The sequence below is a fragment of the Nanorana parkeri genome, unplaced genomic scaffold (assembly GCF_000935625.1).
Source record: "Nanorana parkeri isolate BGI_ZX_2015 unplaced genomic scaffold, ASM93562v1 scaffold104, whole genome shotgun sequence".
Taxonomy (NCBI): Eukaryota; Metazoa; Chordata; class Amphibia; order Anura; family Dicroglossidae; genus Nanorana; species Nanorana parkeri.
In genome coordinates this window covers 415,711-433,823 of record NW_017306372.1, presented here as the reverse complement: position 1 = coordinate 433,823, position 18,113 = coordinate 415,711, and the positions used below count along the sequence as shown (strand labels likewise).

General features: G+C 40.2%; 1 protein-coding gene across 1 annotated transcript in view; it reads right to left on the bottom strand.

Moving 5' to 3' along the window:
• Positions 1-18,113, bottom strand: part of TTC29 (tetratricopeptide repeat domain 29) — a 178,052-nt gene that overhangs the window by 49,044 nt on the left and 110,895 nt on the right. The window contains exon 7 of the mRNA XM_018552971.1: positions 14,458-14,549. Within this exon, the coding sequence (XP_018408473.1) occupies positions 14,458-14,549 (92 nt within the window). The remainder of the gene's footprint in view (positions 1-14,457; positions 14,550-18,113) is intronic.

The following is an 18,113-nucleotide window of genomic DNA, read 5'->3' as shown; positions in this document are numbered from 1 at the left end:
TCCTGTGACTCACTTCCTCTCCCGGCCGCGCCCATAGTAACAGGCGGTGGGAGAGGAGAAGTGAGTCACAGGACCCGCCCCCTGCACACAACGTCTGTCTGAGGACTGAGATGCTGTGAGGCTCTGGCTGGGTGAGTCAGAGCGTTGAGCGGCGAGGGGGAGGGGGAGGGGGGGGGTGCGAGGGTTGTGTGCTGTTATGCCATTTAATTAGACAAGTGGATTATAATGGAGAACATTACACTGTAATGTTCCCCATTATAATCTATTTATCTGATTAAATGATTACAGACAGGGCCTCTGTTATATCAAAGTTTGAGACTACGTTAGAATGACCTGTCACATGGTCACACATTTTAACGTAATCCCAGCCAGTTTTTCAGCGGTGGAATGTGTGTCCGCCAATAGGTGAAGCATTTCAACGCTTTGTCAGCTGTGGAGGAGAACTGATCTGCCCTGGAACAGCTGATCGGTCCTGAAATTTAATTTCTATCCGACTTTGTGAGTGGGGTGGAATGTGGGATTGCAGTCACAGAGTCGGATAGAAGTGACATTTCAGGACCGAACAGCTGTTCCAGGGCAGATCGGTTGTCCTGCACATACCATCTGCAATGCCGATCTGCCCTGGAACAGCTGACAAAGCATTGGAATGCTTCACCTACTGGCGGTCACATATTCCACCACCAAAAAAACTGGGCGGGATTACGTTAAAATGTGTGACCACGTCACCGGTCACACATTCTAAAGTAGTCACAAACTTTGATACAATACCGCCATCAGGGGGGGTATGGCCAGTACCAATGTGAGGGGTCTGGGCAGCCTTGGGGGTCCCTTACATGGCTATCAGCTGTACCAGGGGCGGCATTGCAGAGGTGACAGGGGAGAGGGTGGAGGAGGCCGGGTCCCAGCAGGTGAGAAGAGTTGGGAGGAGGTACAGCGAAAGGGACCCCGGCGACCAGCCCACCTGAAGCCCTTCAGAGCCCACCATAGAGAGTCTCAGGTGGGCTATGCAGGATCCATGGTGTGCTCTGCAGGGTCTCAGTTAAGTCCAGAGTCCAGCACGCTACTGCAACATTAGAGGGAGGGGGGTCCGGGGGCCAGTGTGATCCGCTCCTGTGCCCCCCCTCGTCTTGGGAGGGGGGCCCAAGATAAAATCTTGCACCAGAGCCCTTTGGTTATTAGGTCCACCACTAAAACCAGGCATCTTGAAATAGAAATTAGAGTGTGTTATTTCAGTGGCAATAGCTAGAAATATTGTTTAGACACCATGCACACTATGTAGGCACTTTTACTAGGCTGCATTTTCTTAGTGAGAGACCAGCCAGGTTTATAAACAAGAAATCAAAATAACAGTGCTTTATTTCACAGAATTGAAAGCCAGCAAAATATTGTACTGACTCCATGCACATTATTTAAGCACTTTTACTAGTGCACAGTTTTAATGGGGAGACATCAGTCAGCTTTTAATCAAGAAACTCCTTTTGAGAGTGTATAATTTCACAAGAAAACAGCAAAATATTGTACTTACTGAATGCACAGTTTATAAGCACTTTAACTATGCCACATTTCAAAAAGGAGACAGAAGCAAACACTCTGTGATCTGCCCCTATCTATTTCATGTCTCCTTCAACAAACACTTACAAAAGGCTGCTGGGAACTCTAACTTTTATAGGGAAGAGACTGGAACATAAGAAAACCCCTATGACTGTGGCTTCTAAGCCACCTGACCACTTTTCAGAGGGCAGGAAGTGAATTTTGGTAATTAATTGCTATAGACCCAAACAGCTGCATTAGTTTGTCATTTTCTCGAAGCATGAATGACTTGGATTTGGGTCAAACTGATGGTCAACCCGAACCCAAAGCTCATCCCTAGTGTTTACAATGATCACACAGTTTAATCTGTTGCTCTAATGTTGTGGCTGTGTTATAGTTTGTTTTAAACTCTGACAATGTCACTTTCGCTGGACAGCTTGCTTGCTATGTAAATATGGAGAGATATAAATAAAAGCATGTAAAATGAAAAAGGAATGAATATAATAAATACTATTATTACAGGTGTTCATTGCATACAGTTCTCAGGATACAATAGTTTTCACAATAGCGGTCCTTTAACTGTTAAACATAATATAAGATACTGGCACTTTACAAAATATACTCTACATTACTAATGCTGTGCTATGATTACTACAAACATTAATAGTAATCTAAGCTACATGCTATCTAACGTGTTGCTTTGTACAAATAAAACAGGCACACCATGAATAGTACCGAATCAAACACAATCTCACAGAAGAAAAGCTAAGGATTTTCTGAGGATAAAGGACAAGGCTGTGATGTTAGACAAATATTAATTTCTCTTTTCCCAATTCTCTGAATGCAGTGCACAGGTGCAGTCTTGGGAGCATATTATGGGTTATAATCACCAAATTCATTCAACCAGACCTCAGAGAGTTAAAAGCATATATTCTGAGGAGCAGGACTCTGTGGTTTAAAGGATAAGAACGAAAAAGCTTAGGGATATTTGTCTACCAAGGTGATTCCAGTTTCCAGATGGGCAAACGGGACTTTAAACACCCATATCCCCTGACAACTGTCCAATTATGTATATCACACTTGGCCTACTGTTTGCTGTAGAAGTAATCAATAAAGGATGTGGTTGAGTGAACATAGGTTTTGGTTGAACCAATGCATGAAAACTTAATCATTTACTCAGAATGGGGAAATCGAATAGAGCAGGGATGAAACTACCACAAAGGGGATTCTTGATGGTGCTGGAAGTTTGGAGGCTGCAGATGAAAGTATTAAGGTAAATGGAATCAGTGAGAAGGGAAATGTATAAAAATAAATAGCTTTCTTCTAATTTCAGGAAGTACTTCAAAAGACAACAAGTTTAATTCGGTGCAAAGTACAGCAACATTAACAAACAACATTTGCTGAAATATTGTACCCAGTTTATTTCAGGGTAATTCATTTTAAGACAGATATTGAGGGCTCTTTAAATGCATATGTATATTACATTTGATTATATTAATAACAACATACACAGATATATTAAAGGAAAATGACTAAAAAGTGAAACATGCTAGAGTTTATGGATCACCTGTTATAGAGTGGGAAGACTAACAACCTAATTTGGTTTGGGGTCAGCCAGTTTGTATACATCATACTATCTTGTGTTTCCATTTGTGTTCCTACTTCCATTTAACAAAATACAAATAGTGCTACAACATGGATTGTTAAATTAAAAATCCATAAAAAATGTCTGTTGTCAAAACTGATGTCATGTGACAAAAGTGAGAAAGTAATAAAACATTTCTCTAGTGGGACAGGAGAAGCAATGAATATATATTGGCATAGTGTAGAAAATATTAGAGCCCCTGTGAGGTTTTTATTGCTGTTTGAGCCTTCCTATGACAGGTTCCCCAGTTCCCCACCATTCTTCTCCTGTGGTGTTTCAACCACAGAAAGTACCAAACAAACATAGTAATTTATCAATTCTGCAAGTGACAAAAGGTAAAAAACAAAAGAGAGCTAATATGTTTTAAGGGGCCCATAAATCCCCCTTCATCAGGACTTTAAACCTCAGTTAAATGCCAATTAGACTCAGAGTAAAGCTTCTGAATAAGTCATTCTAAATCAGGAGAATGATCTGTCAGTAGGTGCCTGTGTCAGGAGCAGAACAGCATTCAGGGTATGCTGACATTTGGATAAGTTTTAAAGCCCTGATAAAGGGGGATTTTTCGGGCTTCTGAAATGTGTTAGCTGTCTTTCTTTTTTTTCACCTTGAAGGACAAAGTCAATGATATTGTCCAACTGTGTTGGGTAAAAGGTGGCATTAAGGTCTCTCTCCTATTTCCAAAGGAAATAATCAGCAGATTGGGTTTAGATTCGCTATGATAAGTTGATAAGTCATTGAAAAAATGCCATTATGGGACTAGATTGTGAGCAAAGCTTCTCAAATGGTGTGAGCAGGCTGGTGCACTCAAGTAAGGAACATAGGAAATGTGATAGCTGATTGTCTAATTCTGTACCTGCTGAGTATGCACCAATGCAATTTTGTAATCGGCAACCCAGTGGAAAGTGTAGCGCTCTTGGTCCAAGATTTAAAAACTCTGGGGTCTGTACCTTCGGCCCCCAGGACCCCTTCAGTTCAGTAGAACCGAAGGGCTGCTGTATGGGCTATTCACTATAGCCCTACAGCTCCCGAAGTCGGCCGAGCGGCTCAGTGGAGCCGAAGGCATATGCCTCGGCTCGTCTGAGCTGAGGTGAAAGCCGAAGCTGGCCGAGCTTCTGACAGCTGGGCGGAGCCAGCCGTCATCTCACGGCTAGCTCCGGACACTTTCAGAGAGATCAGCGTCCCTGGTTACCAGCTAACCAGGGACGCTGTCATTACACACTGAGAGCGGCCTCTCCGTGTTCTCAGTGTGTAATGACAGATGGCGTTCCTGGTTATCTGTCATTCCTCCCCCGGACGCTCTGGGAGTCTAATAGAAAAAAAAAGAAATCACCATAGGAATGCGTAGCTAGTTTTTTTTTTTTTTACGGCAGCAGAACCGCCCGGCCAATAGAAAACAGTTGGACAGAGCTAGCTGTCACTGCTAGCTCCGCACAATCATTTCCAAATCTTTTTTTTCTCCTTTTTTAACAATTTTTCTATTCTGCTCGGTCCCGCAGAGGGACCGAGCAGAACAGTCGAGCCAAATGCCGCTCAGCGGCATTCAGCTATTTACTCACTGCTGTTCGGCATCTATGAGAATAGACCGAGCAGCAGCGAGTAGCCTGCCGGAGGTTCGGCTTAGCCGATCTAGATGTTGGATCGGCTGAGTCGAACTCCTTCTGCACTTTGGGTCGGCCGCACATGCCGACCCGAAGTGCAGATTTACGGCTGAAGTGCAGATTTACCCGAAGTGCGATATATGGCTGGAATTAGCCGTACCAGCCTGAAGTGAATAGCCAAACAGCGTTCAGCTCACTTCGCTTGGGATCGGTTAGTCACTTGGCTGCCTATGGCAGCTTCGTGAATAGACCCCTCTATCTTTGTGACTAAGTAAAAATTGTGTGTGGCCTATCATGGGTGTCAAGGGGCACTAATAGCATGCAACATCCATCTTCTACCATTTCCTGTCAAAGGTACGCAGTTGTAGAAAAGGGCTACAGTTCCAGACATTGGGTAACACAGATTTGCCCACCCAAGGTGCTCCCAAAAAGGGAAAAGAAAGCAGGTCATGTTCTAAGTTAACCCAGAGTTTATTGTTTTGATGGCAGCACCATCTAGTATTTGGGTGAGGTTGACTGCAGCATGGCACAGTATAGGGTCGGAAAACCAGTACCTCCCTTGGACTTGGTTAGATGCATCAAGCTGGGCACAATACGAGGTGCCCCACCCACCCAAATATATTTTATGAATTCTGCTCACAGCTATTTCAGGAAACTCTGCGGGATTGAGACTGGAAGCGTCTGCCATAAGTATAAGCATCTAGGCAGGCCAATCATTTTTAGGGCGTTACATCTGCCGAACCATGTAACTGCAGTTTTGCCAGGATTCCAGATCTTTCTGAAGCTTACATGGAAAGGGGGTACAATGAAATTCCAAGATATTACCAGGGTGTGCAGGAATCTATGCTCCCAAATATGTAATCGCTGTACAGGACCATTTGAAAGGGAAATACGGTTGCAGACTATCAACTAAAATTAGCTGCAAAGTAACGTTCAGTACCTCTGAGTTTTTTAGACGGGGGAAAGATATCCTAGGCTAGGTCATATAGAATAGCAAATCCTTTGCATAGGCTGCAATTTTGTATGTTGTATTGCCCTAAATCAGTCTGTGTATATCTGGGTTAGAACTGATTGCCTGAAGAAGGAGTGATAACAAAAATAAGTAGGGAAAAGGGGCAACCCTGGTGAACCTTTGAGAGGGAACACTGTTAACTTTAAGGAAAAAAATCCTTTTAGCCAACATTTATACAAGCAACATCTGAAAACTTTACCCTCTCACTTAACCCTTTCCCTTCTCCAAACCTGAACATTTAACCTACCCTTTAAATTAACCCTTACCACTAAACCTCCTCCCTAACACTAAAACGTCACCTGTAACCTAACTCAACACTTAACATATCTTTTAAAATGTTCATGTTAATGAATTTCTAACATTTAACCCTATCCATTCCCTAATCATAACATATATATCCTAACCATCAAACTTAATCCTTCATTCATACTTGCCACTTGTGTTTTTATGCAGAGATCTGTCAGCAAAATCTGTTAGGCTAGATGCTTTGTTTATGCTTCTAGATGCTTAAAATGCTGCACGTTTACACGCATATGTGTTTAGTTGCATATGTCCTTTGTCCAGTGAAACAGTCCATTGGCGTAGCCAATAAGATTTCTGCAAATAAATGCATCCTGCGTTTACATGTGTTTACATGTGCGTTTTGCTGTGTTTAGACATTCAAATCAATTTCTGCACGCACCTGACATCTATTTTATTGTGAGTGCAGCTAAACTGACTGAAGATAAAAGCATCTAAACCCAAGGTGTGAATAGATCAATTGGAAATTATTATATGCCTTTGTATATGCGTTTAGGAAACCAATTTAAACGCATATAAATGCATGTAATTGCATTTAGTGTGAATGTAGCCTTAGCCCCTACATCCTGACCCTAGGCCTAACTATAACATATTATTTACCCCAAAACTAAACTATAACCTGCTCCAAAAAAGCATTGTTGGTTAGCAGGAGTATTAAATCCCCACCTAGACATAGAAGATGAATCAAAAGGACTGCCAATAGTGCAGTACCTATTATCAAATAAATCGTCTAGCAAACTGAGAATCAGATAAGTAACTCTGACGAATGCATTTAATGTCTCCTGACTTCACCAAGGTTTTACTAACACTTTTAAAACATTCTTATAGATTAGCATGGACATCTGCAACTACTAATTATACAAAAAGTAGCACATTGTAATATGATAATGACATACATTTTGACAAATACTTAAAATCTTGTAGAACTGTAATAATACCAAGCCATTTCAAATATATGACAGCTACACATTGCAGACAAATGGAGTAATATATGCAGCCCATGGACCATAGGATGGAGACTGCAACAAGTCTAATTTACTTATTTATGGGGAAGTGGAAGTTGGACTTTATGTATAACGTTTTATATCTAATTTCGGAAAACATATAATTGATAATTGTATCTTAGAATGTAATGTTATATTAATGCTAGTAATAGGGGGATAAGATTTACTTATGTGTATAGTATCTGCCTTTATATTATCCCCCACAAGCTTCTCTAACAGAAATCAGTGGGGGGTGATGCACTGCACAGTGCTGTCAATCTAACATGTTTTAATTAATAGTTGCAAGAGAGGATTTTTGGTGCACTTTTAAAAACTGTTAGGAAAGCATAAAATTATGTTTTACCTGCACCTAATCCAATTTTATTAAGAATTCAGCAATCTGTGTAATTAGAAGTAAATTGTTTTTTTTTGTTATAAATATATTTATTAATTTTCACACAATAATCCAAATTTTACACATTTTACATAACTAACAAACAATTAACATTAAAACAAAAACATATGTTTAGATTGTTAGAACAATAAGCAGCCGGATGTCTGTGCAGATTTATGGAAACACTGACATATCTATGAGTATACTATTTAAAACATGTGTACAACAGCTTTATTGAATACTGAGAAACTATCAGGTACTAACAACATAAATATTTTATTATTAGTTTAAATGTGAAATAAAATAAATGATCACATTTATTTAAAAAAAGTGCATATTTCCCTAAAATAAAGGCCTATTTATAATAAAACCAGTGCTCGAAAATAATCCCTAAACATTGTGCTTAATCTTACAGACCACACAGTGTGCACCCAGCAAATATTTTAAAGGGAATACTGTATGCACGTATATCCCATGTTTCTTTATCATGGTCAGGAGTAAAAAAAATACAGTTTTTAAAAGAACTTATCCCTAGTTTGCAAAGAGCCATAACATACAAGTCATCTCAGTACAAAGATTCAATGAGAGATAACTGTGTATGAAAGGGAGATACTTCTGCTGTGTTTTCACTTTAGCTAACCCAAAGGGCTTGGGAAATCCTTTGTTACATTTTAAATATGTATTCATAAAACAAAGATTGGATACATAAGGTATACAAAAGACATAGACAGAACAAAATAAAAAGCAAAAATAAACTGGACCCCAAACCATTATATCCCACTTTAAATAATAGCAGTATTTGTTGTGTGTGGTCCAACCCTCATAAAAAGTAATTATTTTGCTCTGCCTCATAACATAGATCTAATTGCAATTCAATTTTTCGTTATTGATTTAATCAAAAACGTTGCCAGTCTCCAATGTATTATGTGACATATCTCAATGTGTAACAAAATGGGTTTACTTGTTAGGTCCTTTACACCTGCAGGGGTCAGGTCGTTATAGCTCTGAAATGATTTTATTTAATGTAATTAATATTATTATTATTATTATTAGTAGTATCATATTATGTTGTCTTTTTTCTATATTATGAATTATAATTCAGTGGCAATATATAAATGATGAAATCCATGTCATATAAGGTTTGTAATAATGTCAATCAGAAAGCTCCTGTCAAAGCAATAAAAAGTACAACGGTGCATCTTAACACTAACCTAACTCAAAAACATAGCCATTAACCTGTAACATTGCTCTGTTCGTAATGCTTAAACCAATTCTGGAAACCAACCACTAAAACCTAAAAGTAACCATAAAACATAACCATTTATTTAACCCTCCAAAACCAAACCTTTACCTGACACCTAATTCTTCTTATGAAAATTCTACTTGACAGGCTGTGTCTCTCTGTAGTAGCGTCCATACTTTTCTCATGAGAGAATCGCTTTAAGCCCTTAAAATGCTGTAATTACTACTTCTGGCTGGCATTACCATGGTGAATGTGCACTATTGGAATTTGCTTTAATGTAACAAGCAGGCATAAGGGAGGAAGGGTAGGAGTGTGAACCCTTACATAAACTTACCTAACAGTTGTAAAAAGTAGTTCCCCCATGTCCCAATTTTAGGGGGACTTGGAGCTGATATCTAAAGATTTTAGCAATCAGAGGTACTGCAAGACATGCTGGTTGCAGGTTACACAACTGAAAATGGTGCATAGTGAGACCTGTTAATGGCTGTTAGGTTTCTTCAGAGATTCACATGTTTACACTTATGCTTGCATGCTGGATCTTCAATGGTATGCGTAATTTTTGTATTGCTTCTGATAAATGCTGGTTTCCTCTTTTTACCTGCTACAAGGTTCTGAAAACCTAACCAAATTGATTGAGTGTTGCACATCACTGCTGGTGATTTGCAGTGCTGGCTCTTCTAAAAATGCATAGTGGTTGCTAATACGAGAGCTGGGTAAGAGGTGCTTCCTCTACTTGGAGAGATAAGTAATCATTTTTCCAATCCCCATTCTTTGAAAAGCTTGTCTGCCTCCAGTGTCCCATAATATGCTCAAAAAATGATTTTATAGTAAGTCAAAAGTCCTGTTTTCTTAATTGTACATTACAGGAAACATGATAGCAATTCAGGAGCCTTGGGATGTCCAAAAGCAGAGTAACCGAGGGGTGGGCAACACAGAAAACAAACCTCTTACAGGCCCACGTGAACCGTAGGTAGGGGCTCAATAGAGTTCACAGAACCACTTGAAGCACCTTACATCCTTTCAGATGAGGTGTGAACATCCACGTGGTAAAACGTAACAAATGTGTAAACAGAAGAGCAGGTGACAGTCTAGTCAGTCAAATCTGAATGCTGAGCAGCCCATGAAACACCAACTGACTTAGTGGAGTGTGCTTGATACGGAAAGGTTGAACCTGGTCTTTAAGACTGTAGGTGTGACAGATGAGCTGTCTAATCCACCTGAAGATAGTGGATCACAAAGCAGGTTGTCCCCTACGGGGACTTTCAGGAATGACAATAAAGAGAGTCAGTTTGTTTAATTGAACCTGTAGCTGAGAGACAGATTTGAACATTGCGCACCAAAACCAGACAGTGGAGAGAAAATTTCTTTGAGATGTCATGGAGCAGATGGTCTTGGACCTCAATACAAACTTGCTTCTGTGAAGCACAAGAAAATGTTCTTTACTGGTATATACTTGCCAACTCCAAGACTCAACTTGCTAAGGTGATGGCAACACGGAAGGCAAACGTATGCATGATAGTAGACAGGGGATATCGCTGATCGGCTCAAAGAACGGTTTCCGGAGAACTAACAGAACCATGTTAAGATCCACAGAACCACTGGAGAGTGTACAGGAGAAACAATGTGAGCGACATTCTGTACAAAAGGTTTTAATTGAGATGCAAGAAAAATAAACTTTAGGGCCTAGATTTGATCCTTGATGGTTGGTAAGGACAAATTTTGATCCAAACCAGATTGGAGAACAGACAGGATTTTTCCCACAATTAACTTCCTAGGATGGGAATTCCAGGTAGAGAAATATGCCTTCCAGGTGCAATGGTAGATTTTCTGACAAACTGGAAGGGCCTACGAAGAGTCTGCCAGGAGTCTGGCAATGCCCAAGTACCATGTTCATCTAGGCAGGTTTAGTGCACAGACAGTCAAAGGGAATTTTATCCTGAAATGAAGACGAGAAAGGAGTTTAAGAGTGAAAAATGTATAGATCAGGTTAAACTGAGTCATTAAGGCATCCACTGTGGAAGTCACAGGATGCCTGGCCCTGGAGGCAAACTTGCTGCAAGACCTCCCTAGTGGTTGGTGTAAGCCATGGCGTTGTTTAATTGAATCCTGATTGCTGACCTTGCAGTCAAGAGGTCCAGCGCTGAAGGGACAGCTGACCCACACTGAGTTCCAGAATGCTGATCTAAAGATGAGCTTCCTTTGGCGACCAAGCCCCCTGTACTGAGAGAGTCCAGGACTCCCCTCCAGCCCGACAGGCTTGCATCCATCGTTAGAATCTTCCAGGGTAGAGAAAGGAAGAATTTCCCTACTCAAGGCTGGACAGGGTAATGCTGAGTACCCACTGCAAAACGCAGAAAGTGTTCATGTGTTGGGAAGACACATGAAGCACAGAAGCCAGAAAACCCCCCAGATATAAGGATGCAATTATTAATCTGGCAGATTCCATGTGGAATTTTTGAACTTGAAGGAAGGTGGTAAAAGCCTTCAGATCCAAAATAGTGCAAATTACCTTATTGACTTTGCTGTGAACTCGACCCAGACATCTCAAATGTCCTAGGACTACGTGGCCAGAAAGGCCAAAAGGCATCTCCCTATTCTGGCTTGTGGAGGCATCCCCTCATTTTGAGGAGAATTTGCTTAGTTATTTGAAGGTTTTTGGAGTCCAGAGATTATGGCGGAACTGACTCCCACTTTGCCTTGGGTTTTGAGGCCTGCAAGAAACCAAATAAGCTTTTCCTAGTTTCTGAGGTATAGGATTTTTCCGATTCAGATTTTGCCTACTTTTGCTGGAGTGCGTTTCCCCCCAAGTGCCATCCTTAATGAAGTTGTCCAGGAATTTGCCAAAATCGCATTTCCTCAAAAGACACGGGCAGACAGCGTTTCTTTGACTGCTGTTCCGCAAATCAACATTTTAGTCATAAGGTCCTCTACAAGTTTACGTAAAGGAAACTCATTCTGGATATCAGGCAATATCCGCAATGATCTCCGTTATGCTATCCACACAGTAGAAAAGGGCCACAGGCACGAGCCCCAGGTGTTGGAGAACCGAGGGATCAGTCTTAACCCCTTCGTGACGGGAGACGTACAGTGTACGTCTTGTCACTTTGTGCCTATATGACTGGCCACGTACACTGTACGTGACGAGTTATATCAGGCTTTGTAATGCCGGTATTTGCTGATTCTCAGCATTTAACAGTCATTCATTAATGTCTCAGTATTGAGGCATTAATTAATGAAATAATTAAGCTTTTTGTAAAAGCTTCTTCCTTTCATTAATGAAAGAATGAAGCCGTTACATGCAAATAGAGGACCGCAATTTGCGATCCCGTATTTGACAGCTCAAAATAGCAGAGAGGCAGCAGTGACTCACCTCACCTCTCTGCTATTTGTTTTGACAGTTCGAGAGCCCGATGTTTAGATACATTTCACTGAAAGAATACAATGTATCTCTTTTGAGTGAAATGTATCATTTCGTCTAGGCACGATCAAAGAGCTTTTAGTGAGATCTGAATCTGACTAAAGTCAGGATCAGTCTCTAAGGTTATTATTAGCTGTTCCTAAGTTTGGATCAGCCTAATAGCCAAAAATAAAATAAAAAAGTTAATTTATCAAGCTGTCATAGTGATTGCTTGATATAAACTGACAAGAAAAAAAAAAGTTTTTTTATTTTATTTTTATTTTTTTTACAAAGTGTAAAAAAATTAAAATGAAGTGTAAAACAAAATTAGGAAAATATAAATTATATATAAATATATTTTTTATACTATAATTAATATAAAAAAATTCTAAAAAAAAAAATAATAATCAAAACTTGTGAAAAAAGTGTTTTCTTCTAGTTTTTTTCCTCATTTTTTTATTTTATTCAAACTAAGTGAGGGGTTAGGTACACATATGTGATATAATTATATAGCCCTATCTGTCCTCTAAAAAACAATATATAATATGTGTGGGTACATTTAGTAAGAAAGTATATTACTGCTGTGGAAGAATCACACAGCAAAAATGTCAAAAATGTGTCAGTCATTTATGAACAGAACCTGAAAACTAGCTCAGTCATGAAGGGGTTAATAGACGCTAGATCCTGAGGAATTTATTTGGGCCAGACAGCAAAGCTCTGGTCATGGTTGCAGTTGCAGGTTGCAGAGTAGGGCCTGAAAGGGCAAATAAAGCCTTAGAAAGGTCTGCTAGTCTGTTATCCACATGGTCTTTATCTACAGGGATGTCCTCTGCAAGGGCAGCTACAGGTATTGGGAAGTCAGAAATTCACTCTGGAGGAGAAGTTATGGCCGTCCATTTGCATCCCCTGGGTTTTGATTCAGCTGACATGACTAAAGCTTTTACCAAAAATTCAGACATTGTACCAAAGTTTTTTCTCCCTGGATAATACAGAGAAGGAAACAAGCCCAGAAGGTGTGAAGGATAACTTTGAAGAGTGCTGAGACTCAGACAAGGAAAATACAGACACGTTATCATGGCTATCTGTGCTAGGGCCTTTAGAAACCAAGCTGCCCCAGGATCATTAATGGATCCTATTCTGGCAAGACCTGCCAGACACTCCCTTGTGCTTCTAATCCACCATACTGCTGTATGTAAGTGAGGGATTCCCTATGGGGTACTGATAGCCACTTTAGGAAGCAGGAAGGGTTAATGCCATCTGTGACCTTGTTACTGGAGGCAGCAGGGAGTCCAAAAGAAGTCCATAGATTTTAGTGGTGGTGCAGCACGTAGGGAGGAGGTGGGAGGTGCTGGGAGGTCAGCCTGTGCTCAGTAAATTGGTGAGCACACACATAGTGTGCCCCCTTTTAAGGAGTGTGTGCAGGCTCAGTGTGGTGCACAGGCAGTGATCCTAGCATACCAATATCTAAGGAAAAGAAGGCAGTGCCCCTCTCCCACCACCAGCATGCAACTAAATCTGTTAACCTCTAAAAGGATCCCTAGTAAAAGCCCATGCTAGGTCTGCAATGAAAGGGCAAAGCCCCTGTGGTAACCCACAGATAAAGGGTGTAGGCAGGGATAATGGGACAAGACTCATCCCCGTGGTCTTTGCCCCTCCAGTGGGCATACTCCCTAGGAAGTCTTCAGGAACAGGCTTCCAACACAGGTGCAGTATGGCCCTGAACCTGTAAAGCACCCTGTGGTTAACTCCCATGTTACACCAAGGATGTCTAGGAGAATGCATTTTGCAGAGCCCAGTGTATGAGGATACATTACAGGCTGGCTCCCCTTTTATTGTATTCCTTTACAGCGGGTTATAACTGTATTTAATTTCTCTGTTATATTTATACATGCACTACACGCACACACACGCACACACACACACACACGCACACACACACAAAGGTGTGTGTATATATACATCTGTATATACCGTACAGTGTATATATACATATGTGTATACAGTGTATACTGTGTATGTATATATATATATATATATATACATATTTATATATATATAGATAGCTAGTGTGTGTGTAAATACATATGATCTCTCCATATCAGTGTTTTAGTGTCTCAATACAAGTGTATAGCAGCACAGTAAGAGCACAAGATAAGAAAAGCTTTGATGGTGTCTCATGCTGCCCTTTTAAACTGTATTTGTTTCAAATAATTTAGATTGAAAGGGTCATTCGAGAAGGGCAGTGCTTAGGATGTAAAGAGCCAGTAAATGGGAAGTGACAGATCTCTAGCAATTGAAGTCTTTCACAGTTGAATGAATTGACAGTGACAGCAAGACATTGGAGTGCTAACTCACCTTTCCAGAGCCTTTGCCATTGCTTCATATGCTTTTCCTAGACCAACATTATCTCCAAGCTCTTTGGAGATTTCCATAGATGTATTTAGAAACTGCGGACCCAAGAAAAAAACATATTATGATAATATAAATACTATACTTAATTTTGCACTGAAATTACATCATTGTAATAGTAAACATTTAACCATTATATGTCTGCTCAGAATGCTTGATAAGATGATTGAGAAAGCAATGATAACATACACATATGCACATACCCAACGTTTTTGGCATTCCTGCACCATACACAACTCTATTCTTGAATCTTTGTCTTGTATTTGGGATAATGCATTAAAAAAACCAAAAGCCTGCAGCTTAATGAACGTTAACAAGCAATAAAGTATTCCCTTAACTAAATTACCCCACACAAACTTAATTCTTTGCTACAGTGCGGAGATCCCGGTGCCAGAAGAAGCTACTTTACTACCTGCATTAGAGTATAGGTGTAAAAGTATAAGTTATAATATATAAGTAGTCAATCACATTGCATTTATGACCGTTTCAATTTCATTCTGACATTTTTACATCTTCCTAAATGTTAAGGTTGCATTGTGAAAACGCTCTCTCTTCTGTGAACTGACATATTTTAATGGGCATTAATTCTCTGCTGTGTTTCCTGTTGTGCAATTTGCATGTTTCTGTCTGAAAATAAATAAATAAAAAATACTGCAGGTCATATGGTATAATGTATTAAGTGCACTACATGGCCATTTGTTTCCTGACAATGAAAGTGTATGTATAGCCAATGTTTTTAGATAGATACAGAAAGGATTAGGTTTGTGTATCCACTCTCTCTATTTGCCCTGGTGACTATCGTCAGTGAAATAGAAAGTAATGCAAAAACCAACAGAGTTATCACCAGAACAGGGGTGAAATTGTTCAGTGGGGATACCAGTTCCAGAAAAAAACTGTCTAAGAGAGTAATTCCCTTGACTTTGTAGAGATTTACTGTCACTTCCTGTTGCATTTCCAGGATAAGCTATTAAGGGAAATCTACCCACCCAATGGAACACAGACAGTTGCACAAATTTGGCTATATATTTGGTCATTGTCCTGCTGTGAACCTCTAACCTAGTCATTAGTCTCTTTCAAACTGAAATAGTCTTTTCTCAAGAATTATCCTGTATTTGATCAAATCATCTAGTCCTTTGATCAAATCATCTAACCCTTACTACATTTACTGTCTCCACCATGGGGCTTGGGGTTCTAAAGGTGATGAGCAATATTGGCTTTCCAGCACACAAAGCATTTTATGTTAAAGGAGAATTATGGGGTGAGTGTAAAACACTCATCCCCATCATTCAAGCCGACATGTGACACTAAAGCTGTATTGATCGGAAAGTCAGCAAACATATACCGCTGATCACTGACCTCCCGGTCCTCTTCTTGCAGAGAGCGGTGACTTCCAGTCAGCGCTCCTGACAGGGTTCCCCCCCTCCCCTCTCCAATCCTCCAGTGCTGACTGGAGTAACGGACGGGGGAGGTGGCGGGCACAGCTAACAGCCAGCAGGGTGCATCTCAACAGTATTGTCGGGATCCGTCATGGCTGCGGTGCAGCCCTGGGTTCTCAGCATATAACGGGCAATAGCCTGCTATATGCTGAGTTTTGGGTCACCAAAGGACATTAGTATATGTCCTACCGTGACCCTGAAAAGAACTATGGGCAAAAAAGGTCGGCCCATAGTTCAAAAGCAAAGTGAGCCGACCGCTGTTCGGCTATTCACTTCAGGATGGTACGGCTGATTTCAGCCGTGTATCGGCTGAAATCAGCTGTACATCGGCTGGCTTCGGGTTGGCTGAACATGCTCAGCATGTTCAGCCGACCCGAAGTGCAGAAGGAGTTCGACTCAGCCGATCCAACATCTGGATCGGCTAAGCCGAACCTCTGGCAGGCTACTCACTGCTGTGCGGTCTATTCTTATAGATGCCGAACAGCAGTGAGTGAATAGCCGACACGAATAGATGTTTTGGTGGATGGCCTTCTCTAGGTAGAGTTGCAGTTGGACCATATTCTTCTATTTTTTAATGATGGATTGAACAGTGCCCATGGGGATGTTTAAAGCCAGTGATACTTTTAAAAGCCAACCCTGATGAGTGGTTCTCTTGATCTTTTTCCCCAGACCTGTTTTGTCTCCACCCAACCCAGTCTGTGGCAGCAGTTGCAGAGGTCGGATTTTTGAGCGTGCTTGGGCAAACTCAGGCAAACTGGGTTTACATCAAGCCCATCCTCATCACAGTTCCCTGGCTGTCCTGCTGATCCAATGGCTTAAGTAATATTAAAGGTTTAGGGGTTTAGGGACTATTTACTTAGTAAAGTGAATGCTTACTTAGCGTATTAAGGTGAAGTTGTGTTTACTTTAAATATATCCAATCATGTACAAGAGAAATTTAATAAACAGATTGATATAAGTAAACACAGCTTCACCCTATGTAGTAAGTTCAGTGAATATTCACTTTGCTAAGGGAACTTAATCCTTTAGTGGATTAATCCCATTGATTTAGAACAAGTATAGTTTAGGAGCTCTGATGATTTAATATCACTTTTTTACATGTGTTCTCCAGGTCAGTGTCTTAAAGTACCAGAGACAGCCAGGCACCATTTTACGAGTACAGGTTTTCTTTAACAGAAAGGTAAGGACATCAATGACTGTCACATGTTTGTAAGGAAGGGGCCTTCTCTTTCCTTGCATAAAGGACAGGAGGCATGGTTAAATTGCATTATATATTATATAAATACAGAAATTCTTAAATTTGACAATAGCATTTAATAGAACCCATACCAGAACTGTAAATAGTAATAATAAAGACCATGATGATATTATCAGAATCAATACTGTAAAATCAATACAAGTTTAAACGTTTGAGAAGTCTTTATGTGCTTGCTAATTAGTCCATTTGCATTGTATTGCTTACTTACTGAATTGTTTATGTGGCAAGCACTAAACTTAGTATTAAAACAAATTGATGGTAGTTTCGTAAACGCAGTGCATTAAATGTACACTAGTGTCAACTACAAGTATAAATTAGCAAATTAATTTCCTCTACCTGCCTGACTCTGGGAAAAAGAACAGATCAGATTTTATTGGAAATACATTTCTTTGATTTCTGGCAATCTAAATGCACTCAGCCATTCCGCAGTGTGTGAGCAGTAAGAGTGCTTCTGCCTCATTTACGGCTCTAGAGTAGGATTCATACAATCAACTGGAACATTAGTCAAAGCGATCCCGAGCTAATGACTTCTGACATGTGCTGCTGAAATGGACTGGGGAGCCTGCTGAGCCTCTGAAGCTCAGGGAGACGTCGGAGACAGAGGTAGGTGACTGCGATTGTAGATATGATATTGACACTGAATATGTCTGTGACTGTATGAAATCATATACTATCTTTCAATGCATTTTCTGCCGAAAATATATGATGAAATGTATGTTGTATTGCCTGTAATTTACTTTAAATGTAACTATTAAAATATAATTCCTGAATGGGATATAGCAGAACCTAAGATACTGACTTCACACCCATAATAAAGCATAATTTTATGTCATTTTATTTGCTACTGTTAGGTGCCTCTAAAAGATTTGCTTTTACTCTACATCAGTCAAAAGTCAGTGTTTGCAAAA